The sequence below is a fragment of the Lotus japonicus genome, chromosome 1 (genome assembly GCF_012489685.1).
Source record: "Lotus japonicus ecotype B-129 chromosome 1, LjGifu_v1.2".
Lineage (NCBI taxonomy): Eukaryota > Viridiplantae > Streptophyta > Magnoliopsida > Fabales > Fabaceae > Lotus > Lotus japonicus.
In genome coordinates this window covers 125,150,732-125,178,070 of record NC_080041.1, presented here as the reverse complement: position 1 = coordinate 125,178,070, position 27,339 = coordinate 125,150,732, and the positions used below count along the sequence as shown (strand labels likewise).

The 27,339-nt window shown below is 35.4% G+C and overlaps 2 protein-coding genes across 4 annotated transcripts in view; both read left to right on the top strand.

The window, feature by feature from the left end:
* Nucleotides 1–555: 555 nt before the first annotated feature.
* Nucleotides 556–5,079, top strand: LOC130730289 (uncharacterized). The gene is made up of 9 exons (XM_057582250.1): nt 556–1,002; nt 2,137–2,362; nt 2,468–2,615; nt 3,120–3,199; nt 3,284–3,326; nt 3,716–3,772; nt 3,926–4,013; nt 4,469–4,560; nt 4,644–5,079. Exons 1-9 carry the CDS (start codon nt 879–881, stop codon nt 4,737–4,739), a joined length of 954 nt encoding a protein of 317 aa, XP_057438233.1. The 5' UTR covers nt 556–878; the 3' UTR covers nt 4,740–5,079.
* A 4,590-nt stretch (nt 5,080–9,669) lies between these two features.
* Nucleotides 9,670–27,339, top strand: part of LOC130730287 (protein SHOOT GRAVITROPISM 6) — a 31,334-nt gene continuing 13,664 nt past the window's right edge. For 2 of the 3 annotated variants that reach the window (XR_009016302.1, XM_057582248.1), the window contains exons 1-27: nt 9,670–9,829; nt 9,932–10,022; nt 10,105–10,159; nt 10,250–10,384; nt 11,775–11,846; nt 12,490–12,580; nt 12,686–12,781; nt 13,886–13,964; nt 14,065–14,128; nt 15,186–15,289; nt 15,484–15,589; nt 16,921–17,010; nt 17,163–17,240; nt 18,757–18,824; nt 18,902–19,001; nt 19,148–19,285; nt 19,730–19,819; nt 19,944–20,009; nt 20,207–20,302; nt 20,447–20,521; nt 20,912–20,971; nt 22,223–22,312; nt 22,714–22,835; nt 23,626–23,755; nt 23,836–23,915; nt 25,041–25,176; nt 27,126–27,207. Coding sequence is in view for 2 of the 3 variants with exons in the window: in XM_057582248.1 (XP_057438231.1) it covers nt 9,799–9,829; nt 9,932–10,022; nt 10,105–10,159; nt 10,250–10,384; nt 11,775–11,846; nt 12,490–12,580; nt 12,686–12,781; nt 13,886–13,964; nt 14,065–14,128; nt 15,186–15,289; nt 15,484–15,589; nt 16,921–17,010; nt 17,163–17,240; nt 18,757–18,824; nt 18,902–19,001; nt 19,148–19,285; nt 19,730–19,819; nt 19,944–20,009; nt 20,207–20,302; nt 20,447–20,521; nt 20,912–20,971; nt 22,223–22,312; nt 22,714–22,835; nt 23,626–23,755; nt 23,836–23,915; nt 25,041–25,176; nt 27,126–27,207 (2,425 nt within the window). In the remaining variant the exon portion in view is untranslated. Of the gene's footprint in view, nt 9,830–9,931; nt 10,023–10,104; nt 10,160–10,249; nt 10,385–11,774; nt 11,847–12,489; nt 12,581–12,685; nt 12,782–13,885; nt 13,965–14,059; nt 14,129–15,185; nt 15,290–15,483; nt 15,590–16,920; nt 17,011–17,162; nt 17,241–18,756; nt 18,825–18,901; nt 19,002–19,147; nt 19,286–19,729; nt 19,820–19,943; nt 20,010–20,206; nt 20,303–20,446; nt 20,522–20,911; nt 20,972–22,222; nt 22,313–22,713; nt 22,836–23,625; nt 23,756–23,835; nt 23,916–25,040; nt 25,177–27,125; nt 27,208–27,339 lie in introns of those variants that run through there. The other variant, XM_057582249.1, reaches the window with a different exon arrangement.

Below are 27,339 nucleotides of genomic sequence, written 5' to 3'. Positions count from 1 at the left end.
CTTTGATTTTTCGTTCCTCCTTAATTATTGAATTCAAATATCCTCAACCATTTTAAAGAAGAAACAATTGTCTCTTCTATCCTCATGACTTAGACATTTTTAACTTCATCTTATTATTCTAGTACTTTTGTGAATTGACTTTTAAGTTAGCCAAATTCAAAAGAGTATGTGGTTTTTAAACACCTTTCAGAGCCTCTAGGAGTGTGCCTATTCTTTCCTATTTAGGTCAGCCTGATGCACGCATTTTCAGGGACAATTTTCATATTTATCCTTTAATTTAATTAACATTGACCTGTGATAGGGAGTCATATATGTCCCCTTATGCAATTTTGCACAATAAAAATGTTACCCATACACATGCTAAAATTGAGATTGAAATAATCATTCTTGTATAAAAAAATTGACCACTTTCAAAAACTCATTCATTTCATATTTTTTCACACACTTAATGAAATTTCATGCTAACACATTCTAAATGTAATTATTGAGCTTTCAATCATACACAATTCAAGAAAATAATAAATATATCACAATCAATTACAAAAATTAAAAACAGCTTGAATATGGTTTTACTTACTATGTTTCAGAAACATCTCCAGTGGCAGTGTTGCCATGATGATATTGCCTGTCTGTATTTTGGTATGTAGCAAACTAGTATTTTGGAATGAATGAATTGTACAAACTCTAGAAGAATTCCCAAATCCATGTAATAAACGAATCTCACAAACTCAAAGTTTCAATCTTTATTATGGCCCCATTATAATAACTTGCAATTCCACGCCGTCAATGCTATCAGAAGCAGATTGTCTTCTTCTTCTCCTGGTTTTCCCCCTTTTCCTCTTCTAGGGTTTGCTGATTCTCTTCTTCTTGCTCCACCAATGGCCAAGAAGAGGAATGCCCAGATGGTTGATTGTATGCCCAAGCATTCTCAACAACCCAGAAGCTCTCCTCCTCCCAAACGCCGCACTGATTTCTCCGTCTTCGCCTCCACCCCTCATCCTGGTATGGCCTTCTCTCAATTTCCTCCATTCCTATTCCCAATTGCATATGCCAGTCTTTCTTCAATTTGTTCTGGTTGTGAAATTTGATGAATCTTCAATTTGTCATTTTTTTTGTGGTTGGTTGTGGGGATCATTGTGGTTTAAAGAATGTTTTTTTGCTTCTGGGTATTGGGCAATTGGCATTGTAGAATGTATATTTGTCACAAAGTTTTGAACTTGATGTGTTTCTGTTTGGATCCAACATGTTGTTGCTTATTAATCAATTGTCAACTATTGCTGCATAGGTAGTGGTAGCTTTCATTTAGAATCACTATCTTTTGTGCTTTTTTGTTCGATGCATCTGAAATCGAGTTGAATTGTCAACCTTTTCATAGTTAGACAAGCAATGCTTCTTGGAATTACAAAATCCCATTAATCAGCACACCTTCATAGATGGAATAGTATTTGTTCTTCTTCTAAAAATTTTCAGGATGATAGTTTGTAAGCATTCACCCGTTTAATTCTACAGAACTTTGAGGTGTTTGAATGGTTGAGCTATAACAATGTAGTTTAGTGCTTGTTGCTTTGATAGGTTTGCATGACTATGGAATGGGTTCATAATTTTGTAAGCATGCTAAATGGTTTGGTGCATCCTCAAATTATTTATAACAATGCTTTAGCCTCCAGCTATTCATATTTATGTTCGGGGAATAGTTTACAATGGGAATTCTGTTCCATAGGCAGATACTGGACACTCGTAGAATTTGACTGTTGGACCTTGTCTTTTACAATCCATGTGCGTGCCTCAACCTTTTGAAGTTAAGTGCCTCCCTTGAGCTTTTCTGAAAGACCTTGTTAAAATTTTGAAAGATTTAATTGAGCTTTGTTGTTTGGATTGATACGACTTCAATGGAGCTAAGTTTATAGATACGCTAATCTAAAACTGTGTTGTTAATGTTGGTGTTCTCAAGCATGGACCATTGGCAAACGGTTCGTTGCACTTCCTCAAACATCTCACTTTATGTAACATTGGATTAGAATTGAATTACGTGTTCCATTGGGGTTAAAGTCTAGGATCCATCTGCTAGAGCAGCATTTGATTGAATGTTATTGACACATATGGCTGATCTTTCATCTGACCAATTCTTTCATGCAGATTCCTCGCCAGGTTCATCTTCTGGTGAGATAACATTGTCTAGTGTCACTGCAAGCAGTTTGCAGGAGAGGACATCAACAGGGAATCTATTTTCTGATGATACGTTGGTTCGATGCAGTAATTACCAACACGGTAAACCAGTGTGTTCATCTGAATCTTCTGATGTTCCAGCTGTGGAAGTTGATTCAGTGGTAAAAGATGAAGGTCTCGACCACAGTGTAAATAGGTTTGTTCTGTAATGGCATCCTACCGCAAATAAGTTGAGTTTTAGACCTTTCAGTTTTGTTGTTTCTGACTAGACTGTAACTTCAAGTTTCTTGTTTCTAAATAGGGATTCTTGTGATGAAAAAATTGATATTTTCAAGACTTTAGAATCTACCCCTCGCGACTCATCTGACAGTGATAGCAGTTCCCTTGCTGTAACCCCTGGAAGTGTCGTGTGGGCAAGAACAGCTGGTGAAATCTGGTGGCCTGCTGAGGTATTTACTTTTGGATTTTATTGGTTTTGCGTCTATCTTAGTGCTTGTGCATAGGCCAATATGACATGTGATTGGATGAAAGGGATTCATAGTTACAACTTACAACATCCACCCTCGTTTACTTGAATCTGATGTATCGTTTTGGCAAGTGTACCAAATTGTATATTAGTAATAAAAAGTTATCGACTGCAGGGATTATGTTCTTAAGATCTAGTTTGCTAGATTAATTTTTTGGAGTAACTGAAACATTGATTTCACTGTGACGACTTTGAAATTGCTAAAGTTTTAAATGAAATTTAGAACAGAATTCAAGTACTAAAATATGTTATAGGAATGGTTTCATTACTTCTCTTACTTGTTCCTCGCCTTGAGATTTAACATGATACTTCAAATATTTCAAGGAGCTTTGTGATGAGCTTAACTATCCCTATAGACCCTAATCTTTTTATTTTTCAAATTTCATAACCCCGTCATTTATATTAATTAAAAATATTACTTTTCCAGATCATGGAAGAAAGACCTGCATTATCTGACCCTGTCAGTGATGGACATGTTTTAGTGCAGTTTTATGGAAATAATCCCAGGTATTCTATTTTTTTCTACATGGGAGTTTCTTGGATTTTCCTAACCATGTACTGAATCACACTTTGTTGCTTTACACTTTACAGTGCTTGGGTTGATCCAGTCACAGATATTTCAACCTTTGAGGATGTGAGTTCAATCCTTGTCTTGCACTCCGCTTTTGCAGATATAAGTTTTGGGTGTTAAGTAGTCTCTAGCTTGTATTTACATTTTGATAACATTTAATATCTGAGTAAAGCCGTGCTAGAAGAGGGAGTAGGTAGAATACCTCATCCTCAACCTTAAAGGATGAAAGAAGAGGGCAAAGAGAGGCTTATTTTGACTAATTTTAATTTTGCAAAGATGTTGCTCAGCAGTTGGTCTCCCAACTTCTGTAGTGGACCATCAAAAAAGTGTTTTACAGAGCGTACTGTGAATTTCAACATTTGTATAGGAGATAGTTCTATGGCTCTCTGCAAATAATATGTGTATATGTGTCGTCATTGTCTCATGTCTGCGGATGGAATTTTGTTTTGCAGTCTTTTGAAGAAAGGAGCAACAATCCTTCAAAAGATTTTCAAGAGGCTCTAAAGCAAGTATGTTTAATCTAAAGCAAGAATTCAGGATGTTTTGGCTCCAATTAATTTTACAATTTCAGCCAGCAGAACTTGTATTTTATCTATACTCATTTCCCCCTCTTCTTTTCTTGCTAATTTTTTTCATTTGTCTCTTATTGGATGTGATACTAGGCCTTACAGAGGAAGGCACAACTTAGTTCTTGCCGAAAATTGAGTCCTGATAGGTCTGCTCACTCTGATCAGCAAGAACGATCATCTGGTATGTTATTGATTTCTACACAAAATCATGTTTTGACAGTGAAATGGGTCAGAACAGGAAGTTACATCACTGAATCCTATGTCTGCATAAACACTTAGTAAATAAGAACCTGTTTTATATCAGTGCATTAGTGGAACTTCATTTTCAACCAAAAGTAGTAATGCTCCAATCTTTTTTGTACAATGAAAACCTCTTGTCCAGTAGACCCCTTTTGTCTTGATTGGATTATCTTCTTTAGCTAAGCACTTGAATTTTGTTAAATAGAAATAGCAGATCCAATTTTTTTGTATCCGAAGCATATAGACATTATATACACCTACTGGATACTGCTTCATGTATTCTTCTTACTATGAATGTCATTGAAACTTGAAAGATACAACTCTCCATTGACAAGCTTATTACTATATTCATTTCTCTTTCTCCCTTTTGGATTTATGGTTTGATTGTTTGAACAGGTAAATGCACTTCAGCTAGCTCAAGCAGAACAGTTGATGATCAAGAGAGACGAAGAGGGCAAAGGAAACGTAAACCCAAAGTTCATTTTGATGTGAGTTTAGTTAGTTAGTTATGGTCTGATCACTATTGTAACTTATTTTGTCACGGGCTTACAATTAACTAATTCTCTCCTAGGAGGCGACATGTTCGATGAAACCAGAAAAAAGTGCTCGGCGGTTAAAGATAATGCGGTATCTCGGCCTTGCTCCTCCTGTTGGTTCTCCTTTTTGATCGTGATCAGAGTAATGTACATTAAATGTTTGCGGCCAAACAGCATATAGTTGGTTCTCTTATTAATTTTGTTGTCAAAAAGAAATGCTAGCAAAATACTCTTTTAAATACACTCTTAAACTCACTTCATGTGATTGGTCTTATTTTTAAAAAGTCGTCCATTTATGGGGTAAGCGTGACTTTTTTTTATTAAAAAAAGGACCTATCATATCAAGTATCTGGAAGAGTGTGTTCAAAAGAGAGTGTTGCTAATCGTAAGTGCATATTAGAAAGTTTTGTTTTGACTCCTAGCCATTAACTTTGTAACACTTTTCAGGATTATTTGGTTTCGTTTATTTCATTTTTATCTGTTAAAACCATATGACAATTAGAAGGAACGTCGGATTTCAATGAATCAGTGAATAAATGATTGATCTCTTGGCCAGCTATCACTTTTATTTCATGCGCCAACGGGCACATGGGTGTGCATTCGAACATCCAACCTCTGAAAAATGGACAGCACTTCGTAGTGCACTATAGTTTAAAAAATGTTCACTCCATGCTTCACAATACGTGTAACAGTTATTTACCAAGCAAGACTTATAGTTCATGATTTAATCCCTGCCTATGTTGCTTTGAATTCAGCGGTTCAGGGAGATATTTAGAATTCATCTTCTGAGCAACATTGGTTGTGTCCTGATCAAAACTTTGTGAAGTTTTATGTTGATGGATCTGTGTTTGATCACCATAGGGACAGTTATGGCTTATGGCCCCTGGGCTTTTGTAGGAGGTTGGACACTAAGAACTGTTTGATGGCTGAGCTATGTGGAATTAGATCAGCCTTGGATATGATTGAGAAGGTGAATTTCCCTGATGTCATTATTGAGAGCGGCAATTCATATGGTTTCTCTAGCTATTTCCCTTAAGTCTCAACAAACCTTATGGCAATATGGTAAAAACCATTAGGGAGGCAGCTCAGTCACATGGTAGGATCTCTTTCAGATTTACTTCCAGAGATTCTAATAGAGTGACATATATCTTGGCCAAAGTTCTCTCAAGATTTCAGTTTTGGTATTTATGTCTTAAATCATTCCAGTTTAGAATGTTGCAATTTGGTTATTCATAACCAATTTTAGGTTGTTCCCAAGATAGAGCAGTTATAACCATTGGGGCGCGGACTCTTGTCCCCATCACAATCCCAGATTGCTTTCTTTATTTCCTTCATCTCAAAACCAGCTGATAAGATCTCATTATCCTCCTTGGGTAAGGACCTGAACTGAACACCGTCAAGTTTTGGAGACTCCCAATCATTCTCCATAAACTAAATTGTAAAGAAGTCCCTTACCTGATAATTCACAATTGTCGGATCCTCTTGTCACTCTCCATTTTATGTTCAATCCCACGAGAGATTTCACCATCCTCCTCCAATTAACCATTACATGAAAAAATCTTGTGTTTGCATCCCCTTTCCTTACCCACTTAATCCTGGATTTCGGACATAATAAGAAAAACAAAAGAAGAAATAAATTTTGGTAGCATCAACTCAATTTTCTGATCGTTTTTCATTAATAGAAGATATAGTTTATAGTAAGGATAACAATCATAAAATTAAGGAGATGAGTCATACAAGTAGCACAATCCTATTTCATATAGAGTGGAGTAACTAAAGTAACTATAGTTATTATATTTAAGATTGAGGTTTTTTTTTTGTTATAAACATCCGATACCCGATCACCCTTTGAATGCCGCCAGATTCGGAATTTAGTCACACCTAAGGCTCCTCATCTCTCCCCAGAGTGTATTGTGTGGGGATCGAACCCGAGAACTCTTCCCACACACTCAGTCTGCGTTGCCAACTGAGTTACCCCTCTTGGGTTAAGATTGATGTTTTTAACATTGAATAGACCTGAGTACCTGACCCAATTAACTTCCTACCATATAATGTATAAAAATATTTTTTTAGAAAATTTAAGACTTGTGCTTTTTTATCCAACATGTAATGCCTGCAAATGTCCCCAACGCGTGAGAAGATCAAAATTTTCTGTCACAAATGGGGAGCTTAATTTCTGCCTAACTTGTACAATCCTCAGCATGTGGACTTGTGCTATATACAAAAGAATTGCAACCTATGTGAATAAAAAAATTAATTCTAATTACACAAAAAAATACTTGAAGGTATTAAAGTTGATTCCGTAATTGCATCAATAAACCCTGCAGGCTGCATCGACTCAATCTTCTGACTAAGCTGTTTCACAGCAGTAAGGTGCTGAGAGGTAGATTCAGAAGTACCAATGTCAGTTATCAAAGCATCTACTTTGTCTATCAAATATTATGGCTTTTAATGCATTATAATATTCTAAAAAAATGAAAATTTTTTGAGGTGTTGTATTGATAAGTTCATGAATGTGCCATGCTCGAAAATCGAAATTCCTAAGAATGCAGTTAATCCTTGATAGACATTTTTTATGCTTGGTGAATGGACTACTGTTTTGAAGACATATTTCAAAACAAAATTGTTGATAAGAAAAAAGTGATCTTGTCAATGAAACACTATCTTTCAATTATGAAGTGAACATGGCTCCTCAGCCACTTACATATGTATTATTGATGTTTTACAGCAGTCAGTGTGATCAATGATTTACCAAATATTCAGACTCATATGCATGTTTTATTCACTTTTGGGAGACCAGATAACAAGTTACTAATACCAACATGATAACAAAGACCAAATGAAAAACAGGACATTGTATCAGCCAAAAGTATAAAATAAAGAAGAAAAGACGAAAGGAAAATATCAGATACTATTGATCTTGATATTCATTACACAGAAGATAAAAGACGTTTATATAAGTCATATAGTGTTCTTCCAAGGCTTATTCAAAAAAAAAAATTCCTTCCAAGACTTTTTAATTTAAGCTATAATTCTATTATCTATATTCGTTGTATGAGATAACTTATGCTCCTCCTCCCTTCATAAAAAATAAAAATAAAATACTCATGCTCCTTGAGGTGAATCTTGCTAGTGTATTGAGATAGTTCCCTTTTTTTAAATATTTTATCTAAAACTGTAATATCATCGCCATTAATCAAGATTAACAATTGTTTAGTGCATTGACAAAACTATATTGAAAAGTAACTTTTTTTTTTCTTTTCTTGAAACAGTTTGAAAAGTAAAGTTTTTTTTTAAGTGAAAAGTAAAGTTAACCGTACTACTAATATCAATATGTTAGAATAGATTGATTTAATGGCTAAGTTTATTAAATTTGTATATTTTAAAAAAGTTATTAAGCAGAATGATTTTGGTTTTTTATTTTTTATTTTAAAATGTAGATTTGAAAAATAAAACATATTTAGTAAAAATGAGGTTAAAATGAAAATTTTACTTAATTTCAAAATAATTTTATTTAGTTTATAAAGTCATGTAAAACAATTATGTGATTATGGTTCTTCATTTCAAGAATATGTAGGACATATATCCCACCATTATCTTATATCTTCTCTATTTATCACCACCATTATTATCGTCATTCGACAACATCCACTTCATCCGGTATTCACTCACACTGCCAACATTTGGCATCCTCCACCATCACTACCGCTACCACACTTAGCATCCTCCATCGATGTCATTGCATTAGCCCTCTATCGTCACATGATACCCACCATTTTGTCAAAGTACCCTAAATCATTGCACCCATTCTTTTACCGTTTACACTTCTCTTGTCATGTAACACCTTCCACCACTACTTCACCGTCGAACACCCTCCACATATCACTGCAATTACTAGTGTTACCTACTATCATTGTTGGTCTTCACCATTGTCGTTGGCACCCTCCATCACCACTACTATTGCCACCCCCACCATTTACCTCACCACTACCACCTAACAACTTCAACTGTAGTTGTTATCTTACACCCTCAACCACCATCATTGCCCCACACTCTCCACCACTACCGTCAACACTCTTCGTCATGAGCATAACCACCTAGTATCATGCACCACTTACCGTTATCACCACCACCATTGTACCTTAAAATTTGGATCGATAATACTATAATACACTTAAAATAATAAAAAACTCATAAAAAGTGACTCATTAGCACGTCATATTAAGTATGATAGTATAAACTTATACAATAAATTATGTGTTTCTCCATTGTTTGGTGTTGATATTATGTTGTATAACTAGCCATCAATCCATTCTAAAATGATGAATTATTTAATACAATATATGGATAAGACCTGCTAAAATTGTGATGCATAAACTATTTGAAATTATTTAATGCACTGCCACAACCACCACTGACACAACTGTCGTTGCGATAATTGCCACCACCACCGCACCACTGCCATCATCACCACCACCACCACCATCAGTATCACCACCTCCACCACCACTATTACCACCACACGACTGCCACAACCACCATCCTTGCCACCGCCACCACCGCAACCAACTCTGCGACCCCTTCACAATCACCTCCACAACCTTCTACCACAACCATCGCTTACCACCACCACCATTGCTTACCACCACCACAACCACCACTCTACCGTCACCACTACTACCATTACTACCACCATCCACCGCCATCTCTACCACCACCACTCATCCACCCACCTCCACGATCATCATCGCCACCCTCTATTACTATTATTACCACCCTCCACCAAACATATAATTGTATCAATTTAAACGATATAACAAGTTATACAAAACCAAACAAACGTTTTATAGTATTAATTTAACATCAGGTCTAATACTATGCGTTCTAATACTTTTGTATTACCCTTATTATTTACTAAAAAAAAGTTTTAACCATAACCAAAAAGGAAATCGTTTAATTATTATCATGACATTAGATTAGTGTGTTCCTCTTGGTTTATTTATGCAAAAACAAAAACAAAATCAGAATCATTTATCATTGAGTTAATTAAACTTAAAAAAGAGTTTATTTCCTGGCAAGGCAACACAGAACAGAACCAGCGCAGCAACTATTTATGTTGCTCACGCTTCTCCTCTCTTCTTCTGTGTTCCTTCATTTCTCAGAATCATTGCATCTTCCTTTCTTCCATCCATGGCTTCCTCAACCTCCATTCCTGCACCTGGTACTTCCTTCCTTCTTCTTCTTCTTCCATTGCGATTTTCTCCTTCATTTCCTCCTCTGATCTCTCTCAACTCTCGTTCCGCTCTTTTTTTTTTTTTTGCAGAGGCCGTTCAGGTTCTCCTATCACTTCTTGCTGATGATTCCTCCTCCGTCAGAGAAGCCTCCATGTCCTCTCTCAAGGACCTTTCCGCCCTGTAATTAACCGTCACCGCTTTCTCTTTCCTCATAATTCCGGTTGAATTCGGTCACCTCACGGTGTTTCTGTGATTTTTGTAGGAATCCTCTTCTCATTCTCGAATGCTGTGCGGCGGTTTCGCGCGGAGGACGCCGGGTGAGAATTTGCTAATCCTTTCGGTTGGATGGAAATTTGGAGAGAATTTGCTGCTAATTTCTTTTTTCTGTTTTTTTTTTGGTGTTTCAGCGATTTGGCAACATGGCTGGAGTTTTTGAAGTGATGGCGTTTGGAGTTCGAGCTCTTGATAAACGAGATGTTGACTCTGCTTTCATGGCAAAGCTTGCCAAGATTGCTACTGCTGAGATGATATCCTCCTCTAAGGTATGCAGTTCTGTTTTCAGTAGCTCCACTAGTGCTTATGTGGTGTGATTTCACTTTGCATGTAGTGATTCAGTGTTTGAAATTTAGCTGTCTAATTTTTGTGAGCAAATTGCTTAGCAGCCATTTCATTCATTTTTGACTTAGGAAGTTAGTTTGCTGGGAATTGAGGGGGTAGCAAGTCTGCATAGAAACAATGATCGGGATTTTGTTTGGGTGTCAAAGTTGAGCTTGAAAGCTGCTGAGTAAGATAAAAAGCTTGGTTGCATTGCAGGGTAGTCGTGTTAGACATATGAAGGCTACTCATGTTTAGATGCGTTGAAGATATCGAGACCAAGGGTGTCTGACTGTCAGTAGCGTGCTATAGCGGCATACTATTCTACACTTGTTTATTTATATAATGCGGGACTCGAACAAATGAGTACAAGCCCATGCAAAAGGAAGGAAAAAAATGGAGTCCCACTTGAAGGGGGAGTATTAGAGTAACACAGCTGTGACTCAAAGAAGTCCCACATTTTATAAAAAAATAAGTGTACAATAGTATATAAGTTAAAGGACACGCACCCATTGCATTAAGTGCCTTGAGGTTTTGTGGTGATGTGGATGTAACTCAAATTCTAACATATAGTGACTTCTATCCTATTAAAGGCTATCTCATTAAAATAGAGAATAGGGTTATCTTATCAGGATGTTTGTATATGTTGGGTCTATAAATACGGATAGCATAAACATTTGGTACTTTACCACATAATTATATAATATTGAGATTTTTTTTTTCTCAGAGAGTATATAAATCCCTAGTTGGAAGAGTACTTCATGCTTTTTCTACATCACCTTGATGTTCCTGTCTCCTCAGTATCTATTTGTGTTGAGAAATCCCACATTAACTAGAGATATGACCAAACAAGTGCTTATGAAGGGTAGAGCAACGCTCACCTCCAAGCTAGCTTTAGGGGTAGAGTTAGGCCTAACCCGAATTCTAAGATGATATCAGAACCTATCTTAGATTCGTTTATTGGAGACTGGCCATTTATGGGCCATCCACATATGTTCATTCTCGCAAATTCCATGCTCTAGATGTCCAGCCCTAGGCGTGAGAGGGCATGTTGAGAATCCCACATTGACTAGATATATGGCCAAATAAGTGTTTATAAAGGGTAGAGTAACCCTCACATCTAAGCTAGCTTTTGGGGGGAGAGTTTGGCCTAACCTAAATTCACTCATTCTTCTGTCCATTAGTCTCTTTCACTCATTCTTTTGTCCTTCCCTGGTTATCTTGGGATATTCCAATTGATGGCTTCACCAGATTTTGTTTGTTACTCACGGTCTATTGGACTCACACTGATTGTCTTCTGCAGGAACTCAATTCTGATTGTGTGATTGTCTTCTGCAGGAACTCAATTCAGATTGGCAACGAGCAGCAACAAGCCTACTTGTTGCAATAGGGTCACATTTACCTGATCTTGTGAGCTATCTTCTTTTTCTTTTGAACTATTAAAATGATTTTTTTTTTTTTTTAAATTCAGTATAAAAGGAAACAAGGTTTACTGGCCTAGATGGAGACAACTAAGAAAAGGAGAAAGCAAAACTAGTAAAACACAGCCCTAATTCTCTTTGATACCAGTTACATAAATCTAATTAGAATATAGCTGTCTATACTCTGTAGTTTTTAGTTTATCTCATGGTATCTGTACGATTTCAATTGGAAATCAATCCTAAAATAAAATACTATTGAATCACGGGATCTCAGAATAAAAGGAATGCAATCAATTATTCAGTTTTTATTGCTGTTCTTGCAGTTCTGGGATTCCTACTTCTGGGATCACCTAGTTTTTGTTTCATTTTTCATATTTCTGCAAATATGAATAAATAGAGAGATGAAATAAATTCTTCATACTTTGGCTTAGTTTCAAACTGGGAATTATAACAGTAGTTTTTTTAACATGTTGATGGAATTTCTATCGTCAATTATAATTTATGGGGCGAACTACTAGCTTCTATTTATATTTGAAGTACTTTTTTTGCGCTTCTCCTTGTTTCCCTTGAATTCTAAGTTTGTCCTTGGTCTTGTGTCTATAATCTCTCTTTCCCCTTGGATTGGTTTGCAGGTGATGGAAGAAATTTTTCTTCATTTATCTGGTACAAATTCAGCATTGCAGGCCATGGTTCAAATCCTTGCAGAGTTTGCTTCTACTAATCGTTAGTAATCAAATTTTGGAATGTGCTTCAGCTGTCTTTTTTTTGGGTGGGTGAATTCAAATTTGGTGGCTAACACTGATGTATTTTCTTATAAATATGGTACAGCCTTGCTGTTCATTCCCCGCTGGAAAGGTGTTCTTTCACGAATTTTGCCAATTCTTGGAAGTGTGAGAGACATTCACCGGGCAATCTTTGCAAATGGTGTGGTTATTATTCTGTTACTCAGTTGACACTAGACATGTGTGCCATGTGATATTATCTTTGATATCTTTTGGCGAATTTTCTGGAACTGGTTGAAATTTCTAAGTTGCCTGGCCATTTTTAGTTGCATGTGGAATTATTTCTAGTAAACTCCATACCATATTAGGACAAAATCTGATATTGATAATTGTGAAACAAGCTGACCATAATCAATTAAATGAACAGCTTAAAAATCTTATTGATTTTTTAAATAATAGTGTATCATGAGGTTTCTGAAATTTAAAGAAGTCCTTGGCCACGAAGAAATTTTCATGTGATAAAATCGAGGCTTGTTAGAAGGCTAACAGAATGGATAGTAGAATTTGGTTGGAGATTTCTAATTTAGCCTTGATATGAACAATCCTGGCTCCTTGCTTTTTGAGAACGTCTGCTATTAATACCTGGAAGGAAGTTATCAAATCCGAGAGAAAATGAAATAAACTAATCTAAGTATTTAACGGGTAGGTCAGTTAGATTGACAGGACAGCTGAGCATAAATAAATTTGGTAGGTGGTATTACTCAAGCAATGTCAATTTTAATGATTTTATTTTCGCTGCTCTCTTTTAAATGGATTGCAGGTTAGTTTATAATTGTGTATAATGTGGTATATTTCTGCTGATGAATCAATGAAATATTTTTAAAATGTTTTGCAATTATCATTTAATAAATTTATTGTTGTTTTACTATTAGTTAGTTTCACTTTATGTCCTAATTTTTAGTGGTTGTGGTGTAGATTTTTTTTGTAACCTTTCTCAAAGGTGTAATTGCTATCGACAAATCAGTTTATTTAATGTTTTTTTTGAAACTCAGTTTATTTAATGTTTAGGTATTAGATATGTTTTGTTACGATGAGATGAGATTAAATTTGAGATATGTTTTGATAAGATTTGTTATGGTAGGTATTATCATGTTCTCATGTACTTGATAAGATTAATTTTGTAGGTAATGTTTGAGATAGACTAGGAAACCTAATGTTAAGATAGACTAGGACACTTATATATTGTACTTCTACGGCATGTGTATATATTTTCAACTTTTAACATATCTTTTGTTATATGTTACAGCATTTAAGTGTTGGTGTCAAGCTGCTTGGCAATATAGTATAGATTTTCCTTCACAATTTCTCCAAGATGGTGATGTCATGTAAGATCAGAATTTAGTCTTGTAGTTTATTTTCTGATTGGCTGCATCATATTTCCTATATTTCTTGTCTGAGGGTGAGAGATATCTCTATGTAGTGCAGGTCATTTCTAAATTCTGCTTTTGAGCTTTTGTTGAGAGTTTGGGCGGCTTCACGGGACCTAAAGGTTGTCACTAATATGCTGTTTTATTTTTGGTTTTGCATGCACTGGCTTATATGGTTCTCTGTTTTTTTCTTCGTGTCATCTTTTCTCAACAATACATCTTTAATTTTTGTACTGAGATGTTTTTCTTTTGTTGAGTGATGCTCTTGCATGAGATGAAAATTGTTTATAATTTTTTCCCAAGCGGGTTCTTAATAAATATAAATTCAATGTGATTATGATTTGCTTTGCGCTTCGCACTTGGTTATTCGTATTCTTGTTAGTGGGCTTAGGCTTATAGTAGTGGTTCTTGTACTTGACCTAATTATTAGTATTTTGATCAATATTATTCCGAGTAGTTGAACTATGATTGAATGATACAATGATAGCTCTTATATAGAGAGCTGAGAAATTTAGCTTACAAAGGAAGCTTAGAATGGTCAAGGCAAGCACATGGGATGTAACTACGACAGTTGTTACAATTGGCTAAACCAATACTAACTGACTTAACAATACTGAAAGAAAAATTACAATCCAACTGAAAGTCTGATAACAAAGTTATACAATCAGTATTCCTTATCTTAGATATATAATATAAAACCATTTATGTGTCATTTACCCAACAACTTAAGCTTTTGTGATAATTGGTTTATGACATGGTATCAGAGTCTCTTATTAGAGCAACACGAGTGTGACTCAAAGAAGTCTCACATTGTATAAATAAACAAGTGTCCAATAGTATACAAGTTAAAGGACACACACACCCATTGCCTTAAGTGCCTTAAGGTTTTGTGGATGTAACTTAAACTCTAACATGGTATCAGAGCTGCATCAGGCTAACGCCTCCTGATAAAAAATAAAAATAAAAACAAAAAAAACCTGAAAAATTCCGAAAAAAAAAAGGATTTTAATGTAAGTTGTGACAGTTAATGTAAAGCTTTAATTCAAACCACGCAATAGAGCACTTGTGTTTGTGTATTGGCAGTAGAGAAGTATTTTAATGTTTCATTTATCTGATCTCTTGACCTAATTATAGTGCATTTTCTTTTCTGTTTTGTTACTTCAACTCATTTGGATTTAGGTTCGTGTAGCATCTGTGGAAGCACTTGGACAAATGGTTGGTCTCATAACACGAACACAATTAAAGGCAGCCTTACCTAGGCTTGTTCCTACAATATTGGACTTGTAAGATTGATCTGCATATTGCTCTAGACAACAAACTTAGTTGTTAGTATGCTTTGTGGGCAAACATTTTGTATTTTTGTTTTTTTAGTATTCTGATTCATTGAACTCATTCTCATGAGACCTGAATATAGATGAAAATTATAATATCAACAGGTATGGTGGTATAGATTAATATTCATCTTTTCTTCTGTCAGGTATAAAAAGGATCAAGATATTTCTTTTCTTGCTACATGTAGTCTCCACAATCTGTTAAATGCCTCTTTACTCTCAGAAAGTGGCCCTCCTATGCTTGATTTTGAGGTAATAAATACTAACATGTTCTTGTTTAATTTTTTTGGTATGTTGAGTTTCTTTATCCTAGTTCTGGTTTAGTTAATCTTTACTCTGGACTTACAATTTGTCTTTGAATTGTTTTGTAGCATTTAATTGATGTTGGGATCTCCATATTATTTTAGGATATGATATGAACATCTACGGCTTGTTTAATACTTCAATTTACTTCTTTGCTATTGTTAATGTTAAGGTTAAGCACATATTTCAAGATGATGCAAGTTGAATTATGTGAAAAAGTTGAATTATAAGCTCATACTTGAATTGATGTTGCTTATTGTTAAGCACTCAATGAAAAAGTTGAATTATGTGCTTAACCTTAAGATATACTTGCATCTCATTTACAAAAGATTGACTTTCAAAAGAATCATATATAGATATTTTGGGAAAATAATTTTTTGAGACGTGCAAATATTATTTTCAGGGTGCACAAAAAGTAATCTCCATAATCGAAAGACATGAAATGGAAAGTCCCCAAGCCCTTTGTTTTTGTATGCCTAGATAGTTGATCATGCCCTTTGTTTTGATTTTTTTCCCATATTTGCTTTTATGTTGCTGTTAGTTTGCCAAATACTTTTTCTGCTGTTCAACCTCTGTCATGTTGCTACTCCTTTCTACTACTTTCCTGTCGTTATTTTCACATGTATAATTATATCTTTTATCACGTTTCTGTGCCTTCATATTTGTATCTTTAAACTTTTATGTATTCCTGTACTAATGTTTGTAAAATGTTGCCAGTGTAGAATTATATATATATTTTTTTCGAAAGCAAAAATTATTAGTATTAATGAGGAAAAAGTTAGAGATATACAACCCGCCTCAAAAGGGAACAAAAGACCACCAAAAAATTAGAATCAACCCAACCCAAAAAAGCCGCCAACCTGCAAAGCTCTAAAGAAGAAACCAAAGCCCCAAAGCCTAAAGACAACCACCCGAAAGATCAAGACAAAGAGACCCAAGGCCCACAAAGATCCCCGAGAATAAAAGCAAAACTATCAAAACTACCCTAAACCCTAGAATTATATGCTTTCCTGTCTGTAGATGTTATGTATAAAACTGTCTAATGCTTTCATGATATGGTATAAGAGCCTCTATCACAATGTGATCAAAAATTTGATCCTTGTCAGCACAAGCCAAAAAGGCTCTTGTGTGTCTCATTTTGAATGTAAAGCCGAGTATATACTTTCAGCCTATAGCTGAAGATTTTGGGATAGTTGTTTTATGACAATAAATAGTTTCTTTATCTATATTTCTTGTTGGAATTGACCACTGAATAAATACAAATTGTTGGATGTTTGCAGGATTTGACTCTTATTTTATCAACACTTCTACCTGTGATTTCTATCCATAGTGAGAGTCAAGATCAATCAGATTTCTCTGTGGGACTGAAGGTACTGCTATCATTTTCTTTTTATGGAATCATTTTCTTAACCCACTTAAATCCAAGGGTTTCGAGACAACATCACTTTGGAGGAGCTTTTTCCTTTAATTTTATGCCGCAGAAAAAAATTCAATGTTTAGTTTATTCAATCATGTATGGCAGATGTATAATGAGGTGCAGCATTGCTTTCTGGCAGTTGGCTTGGTGTATCCAGATGATTTGTTTTTATTCCTTGTAAATGTAAGTCCTTGCAAATTTTGATGGTCTATCTATACGATGTTAATTCTTGATTAGGTTTGTATTGTTTCCTTTTTTTTGCTGAATATTTTTACTGAGAATAAAAGGAAAATAATATAGTAACAAGGAAGCCGATAAGAAAATCATCAGGTGAAAGTAATCAAATTACTTGAAGAAGCTTGAATTGAAACTTACAATTAGATGAAGGCAGAAAAAATCAAATCAAATCGAATCGAATCAGTGGATGTTTATTTGGTTTATTTTCAGTTTTGGTCATGTTAGAAGTCCCACATTGGTTAGAGATGTGGCCAACCAAGTGCTTATAAAGGGTAGAGCAACCCTCAACTCTTGAGCTAGCTTTTGGGTTGAGTTAGGCCTATCTAATTCTAATATGGTATCAGAGCCTATCCTAGATCCATTTGTTGTGCAGACCTCCCAAAATTGGGCCACCCTTTGATGTTAATTCACGCTCCAGATGTCCAGCTCTGAGCGTGAGGGGGTGTGTTAGAAGTCCCACATTGGTTAGAGATGTGGCCAACCAAGTGCTTATAAAGGGTAGAGCAACCCTCAACTCTTGAGCTAGCTTTTAGGTTGAGTTAGGCCTATCTAATTCTAATAGGTCAATATACTTTCAATAGTATTTACTAAATTACCATGCTCTTCATTCCGTTTCTTATTTTCATAGTTGTGAAGGAAATTTTGAAACTAAGATAAAAACAAGGTCACATTTTGATACCTGTTAAAAATATCAACTGAATGAAAGTGGAACACTGTGGAAATCCCACATCTATTAGGGATATGACCAAAGTAGAGTTTGTAAAGGATCGAGCAATCCTTTCCTCATGAGCTAACTTTTAGAGTTGAGTTAGGCGTGGTCTAAATTTTAATATCATATCAGTGTCTCTAGATTCTGTATTAGGCCATCCATAGCTGTCCAAAAATCAACTGGCCCCCCAATTTTCGAGCCCAAACCAAAGGAGCAATGACTTTCCTTGTGCAATCAAACTGACGTTGCGGCTTTCCTAATGTAATCAATACAAAGTCCCACAATCTCTATACTCCAGGTGTCAAGTCCTGAATGTGACTGGGGAGGTAGAGATCCTATACCAGTTAGGGATATACCCAAACTAGAACAGAACATAGATAGTTCTGGACAATACTCACCTATGAGCTTGTTTTTGGTGGTTGAGTTAAGCCTAGACAAAATCTCAAGATAAACAAATATTCAGTTTAATTTTGTTTTGTGCCGTTGATATGTTTTCACTTTTGTAATCCCTAGTGAAAACATATCTTCTGCAATAAAAGAAAACACAACCTACTTTTCGAAGTATCTTGTTAAATAATTTTATTTTCTTCTTCCATGTTTTTTTTTGTTTTTAGTCGATTCAGTTGAGGACAGTGTTTTTATCTTTTACATTTGTTTTCCTGGGTTTTCTATTTGTTTTAAAGACTTTTTTTCCCAGGAGAACTAAATATGTTACAAAATTATGCTTCAGCTGTGTTTTGTCTCTGTTTGCAGAAATGCCGGTTGAAGGAAGAAGTGTTGACTTTTGGTGCACTTTGCGTTTTGAAGCATCTTTTGCCAAGGTTTGTTTTTTTGTAATGCTGATGATAATTTATTCATAACTTTCTAGTATAAACAAACTTACAATTCTTATTTGAAGGTTATCTGAAGCTTGGCATGGTAAAATACCTCTACTGGTCGAAGCTGTAAAGTCCTTGTTCGAAGAGCAGAATTTAGGTGTCCGAAAGGCACTTTCTGAGGTAAGTCATTGTGAACCGTTTCCTCTTTGCTGTTGTTGCTTTATTTATATATATATATATATATTTTATTTTGAAGAATACAAGTTATTACAATTTATGGTATGTCAGTATCTTTTGTTTTCTTTGTCTTCCTCATTTGCTTGTAGTTAATTGTGGTTATGGCCTCACACTGTTACTTGGTTGGTTCATCTGGAGAGTTGTTCATTGAATATGTCGTCCGGCATTGCGCTCACACAGATAAATATCGGAGTGATCTTGAGATCACACCAAATAAGAGAACAGAGGTACAATCTTTTCGCTTTTCGTGTTCCCTCAACAAAAACCTCAAAAAAAATTGCGAGTGATGTACATATCTTTGAATTAACGAGGGTGGGTTATCATGATTCTTAAGTATGGTTTTACTTTTGAGCTTATTGTTTTAAGGACGTGGGTATATTTGGTTATTTTCTCGGATAAATTATTCCTATTTTCTTCAGCGTCTTCCGTGTTTTCAGGGCTATTCTATGTTGATTTCATTGTAAGGCTTCCTTGGAGGAGCTCCTTCCACATGCTATTCTCTTTTTTCCTTTTTTAATTTAATGGTTATCCTAGACTTTAACTTTCTTTCATCATAAAATTTGTTCTTTTATTGAAAGCGAGAACAGTGACATTAATATTTCTGTACGGTTCTAGCATGCTTTTATCTATTGTAAACCCCTAGCTCTTTGTTGTTCACTTGTTCTCTTCAGATGAAAATTGGAGCAGTTACTCCGGGGGAGTTAAGAGCAGTTTGTGAAAAAGGTCTCCTTTTGGTTACTATTACTATTCCTGAAATGGAGGTAAAATTATGTACTGATTTTGTGGTAGTGGTTTCACTTGTGTCCTGGGTCCTATTATTTGTTTTAGTTCCCTATTTGGTAATTTGCCAATAAAATGACTTGAGTTGATATTGGATTTTTACAGCACATACTTTGGCCTTTTCTCTTGAGGATGATTATTCCACGGACCTACACCGGTGCTGTTGCCACGGTAAATGTTCTACATGTAGCAAAATGTCTGTAGGGTAGTTCAATTATATCCTCATATGTTTGACTGATTTTATTAATCCATGTTGTGAGACTTACAAATTGTATGGATTGGATATGAACTTGCACAGTAAAAGTAAAGTTTTGTTATTGCAGGGGTTTTCCCTGACAAATTAGATGACATCATTACTACTTTTACAGGTTTGCAGGTGCATCTCGGAATTGTGGCGGCATAGATCTTATGGCAATGATATGTTGAGTGAGTGCAAAACCCGTCCTGATATACCAACTGCACAGGTAGGTTCTCGGATTAATAATATGTTTTTTTATTTATTTTGTAAATTTTCTTAATTCCTTGTACTTTGAATGGTTAAAGAAAAAGTCGTTGTTTGCTATATTTAGCCCATTTCACCTTGTTGAATCATTTATGGTTTTATATAGGAACTTCTTGCCCGTTTGGTGGTGCTTTTGCATGATCCACTAGCAAGGGAGCAATTGGCCACTCAGATTTTGACAGTGAGCACATCAATCCTTGTTACCGCCCATCTTTCTTTTTGAACTATTCTTTGATGTATGCTCAGCTAGAGAAGACCTTCAGCATGTTGTAAAAGCCGATACTGTTTGGTGTAGGAAATGTAATTCCTTTGTAATGCTTCAATACTTGAATGGTGCATATATTAACATTAACTAATTCATTATTAGCTTTTGGCTCAAACCTGAATGTCCTTACATGTCGGTTCTGCCGTTTCCTTCCTGGTATTAGGAACTGCATATTTGTTTTGGTGTCACTACCAAAATGTGAAACTAAATGAAAAAACTATAAGATGCATACAAAATCTCCTTTTCAAAGTTTAGATTAATCTCATGGATTTTTCACATTTCCATATGTATACATTTTTTTTGTAGGTTCTATGTCTTGTGGCACCTCTATTTCCAAGAAATATCAATTTGTTTTGGCAAGACGAGGTAAAAGTTTATGCTAGAAGTTTATGTTAACAGATTGAAATCTCAAGTCGCTTGTGAATATCAAACTATTGTTAGGTTGAAAATCAGTTAAGTTGCTTGGTACAAATGTTATTCGAGCTTGTCATACTTGCACAAATAAACATTTGATGAAGTTTTCTCATTCTCATATGTGAATTGTGCATTTGTTGATATAAAGTTACCAACCCTAGTTTCTATAATTTTATTTGGAGCGTGGGATTTGCAGAGCCATAAAATCATCTCCACAACCAACCAAAATCATATTAGAATTTGGGAGGTCTAACTTAACCCGAAAACTAGCTCAAGAGTTGATGGTTGCTTTACCCTTAGAAAGGCTATCTATGCCATATCTCTAGCCAATGTGGGACTTCTAACACCCTCCCTCACGCCCAGGGTTGGACATCTAGAGCGTGGAATTTGCAAGACTGGACATCTGCGAGGCGACCCAAATATGAGAGGTCTCCACTAACAAACAGATCTAGGATAGTCTCTGATACCATATTAGAATTTGAGAGGCCTAACTCAACCCAACAGCTAGCTCAAGAGTTGAGGGTTGCTCTACCCTTTATAAAGACTACCTATGCTATATCTCTAGCCAGTGTGGGACTTCTAACAATCACTTTCAGTAGTACCAGAGACAGAGTTGTAGACCTCTTTCTCCTCATCCTCTTCTACCAGACCATTCTCAATATGTTTCTGGAGTAAAAACCCTAAAATACCTCCCAAAAATGCTTTATCATAAACTTTCCGAGGGATTTTTTTTTGTTTTTGTCATCCTCATCGTATATCAGAAAATAGCACTGCAACAACTACTGTTTCCGCCCCTTTAGCTGCCTTGACGACTGTTTCACTAATCTGCCAACCAGGAGTTGCCTGGTGCCCCTATAGTGTATTGTTGACAACCCTGCCTCAGAAGCTAGTTAGGGAGGGAGGGGGGTGGGAATAGCCTTAGTTTTTACGAGGACTATTTTGGCCATATAGCTACTGATCTGTAATTTTAACACTAATCTTTCAAAACTTTCAGATGAGGCAAACAGTTTAGAAACTCAAGAACATCATAATTCTGACTGCATCATTCTATAAATGTCATTTCTAAATCAGCAAAGCATTTCTCATACCTATTTTCATATTTTAATAAAGTTTGTCATACTCCGCTATCTTGTTTCAGTTGCAATTTTGAGATGGCTGTTTTAGATCATAATGTAATTAATTTGTGTATTTGGTAAGCTCTAGATTCCAAAGATGAAGGCATATGTTTGTGATACAGAAGACTTGAAGCAGGATCCGTCTTATCAAGACACTTGGGATGACATGATAATACACGTGAGTGTGATGGACTTGTCAAACTTCCTTCCTCCCCTTGTTATAGTGTTATAATTTGGTAGAAGTACTTGTCATGAATTCAAGCTTTTTTGTCAATGTATGAGTTGTATTTATTCAAGTTGGTTGATTTCATTAATTTGCTTGCAGTTTAAATATCTCTTCAATTAATTTGATGTTAACAATGAAACAATAGTATTCCCAAAGTGATTAAACACAAAAACATGTCTCTGAAATTGGAGTGGGTTTATAAAAGGGTACAATGATAGATAAGTATATCCATTCTGATTATGCAAAACCAATTCAACTCATTCCGTTGTCCCAGACGTTGTGGCAAATGTCAAAATTAAATCCTCTTCTGCCAGCAAGATATTTTATAGCATCTCTTAATTTTTGGATTGTAGTTTCTTGCAGAATCTTTGGACGTAATTCAAGATGCAGATTGGGTTATGTCTCTTGGAAATATTTTTGCCAAGCATTATGAACTTTATACATCTGATGATGAACATGCTGGACTGCTTCACCGGTATCAATTCTCTAACCTAAACCATGCTTTGGTAGATGCAATAGAGACATAACATGTTAAATGTTAATATTGGTTTTTGTTGCATGAGAAGTTGGCTGCTTAACAGATTATGTTATAATAAGATTCATGTTTGTGAGAAACTGATTTTGGTTATTAAGAATGCTTGATTGAAGAGCTCTAAGCCATTTGCATTTGTAATGTATCAATACAAGCTGAATCCCTTAATTGTAGGGATTAGATGGGATAATTACAGTTGATTTTAATCTACATAATACATGTTAAAATCCATAAATATTAGAACAACTAAACTAAACTGCTAGAAGCTGACTAAGTACAATCAGAAAAATACAACCAGCTAACTGGTCCAAAGGACATAGAGCAAATTAATCATTCTTAGAAAATGCCAAACGTAGAGTTTCAGTAAAAACAGCTACTGGACAATGTGAGAACAGCTAGTGAGTTGACTCTTACCTTCATGAAGATATATTATTAATACTTGGTTAATGATACTCGTCTTGAAATAAAAAATTCGACATTTCAATTTTGGGAATCTGTTAAATGGAGAATTAGCTGAAACACAGCTGCACGAACAGCCTGTAGCTATTTCACAGTTTTTTATGATTCAGAATCTGTACTTCTGGGCTTGTCTACCACATTATTTATTCCCAACTTTAGCACACCAACCTCAGATTCTCAAATTCGGTTTCCTCCATGCCTGCTGTCTGAAAATCCAAGTGCCCAGTATTTAAGACTGTAAAGAGTGTGAAAATGATATTGAACTTGAACACAGGTGTTTGGGCATTCTGCTTCAAAGGGTTAATGACAGGGCTTATGTCCGTGATAAAATAGATTGGATGTATAAGCAGGCAAACATTGCAATTCCAACAAATAGGCTTGGGTTGGCAAAAGCAATGGGATTGGTCAGTATTTTTTCTCTTTAAACTTGTTATATGCAATTTCTCTTTGCTGTTGCTTCTTAACTTACTTCTGTTTTGTTAAGGTTGCTGCATCCCACTTGGATACAGTGTTGGATAAGCTGAAGGATATTCTAGACAATGTTGGACAAAGCATATTCCAGAGGTTTATGCCAAGTGTACACTTTTCTTTCTGGATTGGTTATGCATATGAATACTGAATATAATTTATTGACAATTATAATTGTCTCTTTTTCAAGATCTTCTACCGTTTGTACTTCATTGTGATTTTATCGTTTCAGAACCTTTACATGCTGTGGTATATTTTACTGTTCTGTGTCTGTCGAAGTGTTCTTCCATGAAGTATCAAGATTGTTAGGATCTCTGTTTCACCCTCATGTGATATATACTCAACCCCTAAGTCTCGTATTCTGTCTTACTTTCACTTTTGGATGTTCACAGTTCAATATATCTTGCAATGAAGGACAAGAAGTCAAATGAGTTTTTTTTTTTATTTCTAATTTACAATATTGTGCCTCCTTGTAAGATAACCTGCCTTTTAGAATACGCTCAGAAACTGGTTACTTAATTGGAAGCATTTTATTACAGAAAAATAGAGATAAAACATTAATTATACATCTGAATTACTTACAAGCAAGAAAACAGAGATAGAGCCTTCAGAACTGTTAGAATTGTAATATAAAACCATTCATGTGTCTTCACCAACACCTTAAGCTTTTGGTATAGTATATTCATGACATTGTATCAAAGCCTTTGTGGCCAAGTGGTCTAGAGTTTGGTGCTCGTTGCCCTCATTATTCTATAAAAAGTTGAATTTCAGCACAAAGTTGGTGGGCTTGTACATTGTTCACGCTTTAACCCCACTGGGCTCTTGTGCAAAGGGGCTAGAATTATGATATAAAATCATTCATGTGTCTTCACCCAACAACTTATGCTTTTGGGATAGTTGTTCATGACAAGAACTTGTAGGATCTGCAATTTCCCTACCAAAGGCCCCAAGACTCATTCAATTGACTGGATGGCTTCTCTCCTGCTGTTCCCTCCTTTATATCTTTGTTACATATTTGACATTAGAACATGACAACAGTGTACAGAGAGAGAGAGAGAGAGAGAGAGAGAGAGAAACCTTTATTTCCTTGGGGTAGTTTGCATCATAACATGACAGCAGTGCATCCACATGCTCTTTTGATTGTTTCTTTTCCTTTTGTAAAGTTCAATTTATTCGGAATCTTTCTGAATCTGACCTGTTTGTAGCTTTCATCTATTGTAGGATACTGTCATTGTTCTCTGATAATTTCAGAACAGAAGAGTCTGATGACATACATGCTGCTTTGGCTCTAATGTATGGATATGCTGCAAAGTATGCCCCATCAACAGTTATTGAAGCCAGAATAAATGCCCTTATTGTAGGTCATCTTTTCTCTCTACTTTTAACTTAGTTTTTGTACAAGGATATTTTTATCTTGCTTTATTGCTGACCTGATACAAAGGAACCAAAAAGGGTGTGTTTGGAGGTTGAAACCATTCTTAGTTTTGTTTATAAATGCAGGTCTAGTGTATGATGTACTCAGAATTTTTAAGACCAGTAAAACAAGAATTTATTTGTGATGATTTTGTTTCAACAATAGCTTTTGAATAAAAAAGCAGTTAGCATTCGATAGGCTATAAGGGTAGTCAGGCGCAATAGGTACATTTGTTAGGTTGTACCCCAATGATTGAGAAATGAAAAGAATTACATCATTCCTTTCCTTTTTATACATGGTATCAAGAGCTCAAAAAACCCAATGTTAGATTTTCTTTCCTTTTCTGGTGAGCAACATGTTTTGGCGTAGCTGTACCTTTTCCGGTCAACACTGCCCTTTTTGTAGTAGAGGTTCAGTGGTACATCTAACCTCAAGGTTGGCACCACCATGTTCATTCCATCACGGCATCACCTATGACCAACTCACCAAGCAATGTCATTGCTTGCCCACCTCCATTCTCCGCTGGTTTTTCTTTTAGGAGCTCATATCTCTCTCTCTCTCAGATGAGGGGGTGTCACCATCATCACCAGTGTGTTCGCCATCTTCCGATGACTTTGCCCATGTAAGCTATATTTTATAAGCTCTACTTTGGCGATATCTCTAATCGATGTGTGATCTCAACCGAAGAAAAAAAATATATTGTACACCGCCAATAGTAGGGATACCAAATGACCAAATAGGGAAGAATATGTGATATGACTAAAGGCTGGTATTTGGCTGTTTTGCTTATTTTATGAAAGACCAATGTACGTCAATGTTAATGTCTCACATTGACTAGAGATATGGCTAGATTAGTCTTTACAAAGGGTTAGAGAGACCCTCACCCCTAAGCTAGTTTTTGGGATAGAGTTAAGTCTAACCCGAATTCTAAAATGTATCAGAGCCTATGCTAGATCTGTTTATTTGATGTCACCCATATATGTCCAGTCATGTAAACTTCAGGCTCCATTCAGCCCTGGGCGTGAGGTGTGTTAAGGTCTCACATTCACTAGAGATACAGCTAAAATAGCCCTTATAAGGGGTTAGAGCAATCTTCATCTCTGAGATAGCTTTCGAGTTAGAGTTAGGTGTAATCCGAATTCTAAGACTCATCATTTCTCAGCCCAGACAGTGTTGCTTTGGAGCACTCCTTTGATCAGAGACAAACAACATAAATTTTTATTTGAGTGTTTTATGATGGGGTATCTGGAGTCTTGGCGCTGGATCTTGGTGTTTCTTTATGATTATTTTTCTTCCTAATAATATTTCCTCAGAAGCAATTTTTACAGTTTGGCATAATAATAGCAATTGTCTCTAGTTGCTATCCTTGTTTTTAATGATTTCTGAGAACAGAATATAGAAAACAGAAATAAATGTATTATGTGTTCCTGTTTCTTTTAACAAATAATATAAATAAATAAATAAATAATTTCTGTGTTTATATGGTGAAAACACTCTTGGAAACAGTTCTGATTTTTTTTCATTACATTATGAATGGAAGAAAAGGTTTCTGTGTTGTTTTCTTCGTTTTCTTTCTCTTCCTTTTTCTGTTGAACTAATGAAAGCTAAAAAGTGGTAAAACATGGTTAGGTTTAATATTCATATTTTTTGGTTATTGGCTTATGTTTAATAACCAAAAAGATATATTAACAGGAATGGAGATTCTCAACCTACTCATGTTTTACAACTTCATAGATTTCATGAATAATTTCAATTGCAACAAATGGCAGAAAATAGGAAGAGAAAAAGAAAGGAAGTTTTGTTATTGTTTTTGCACAAGTTTTCCCTTGTTTATTTTCTTATGTATTTAATCAGGTGAAGTTGATTTGATTGTATTGTGAATTTGTGGGCAGGGCACCAATATGCTCTCAAGGCTTCTTCATGTGCGTCACCCCATAGCCAAGCAAGCTGTCATCACAGCAATAGATTTACTAGGTTCGTAAATATTTTCATGATGTTTGACCTTCTTTTTGTTGCTTCAGCTGTTATTATCATGAAATCATCATTAGAACTTTTCATATACTTTTACCTTATCACTTTGTTGAACATTTTATAAATATAATGGGT

Coding starts and splice junctions, on each gene's coding strand:
- LOC130730289 (XM_057582250.1), top strand. CDS start 879: ATGGCCAAGAAGAGGAATGCCCAGATGGTTGATTGTATGCCCAAGCAT. Junction 2,616..3,119: donor AAATCTGGTGGCCTGCTGAG/GTATTTACTTTT, acceptor TTACTTTTCCAG/ATCATGGAAGAAAGACCTGC. Junction 3,327..3,715: donor ATATTTCAACCTTTGAGGAT/GTGAGTTCAATC, acceptor TTTGTTTTGCAG/TCTTTTGAAGAAAGGAGCAA.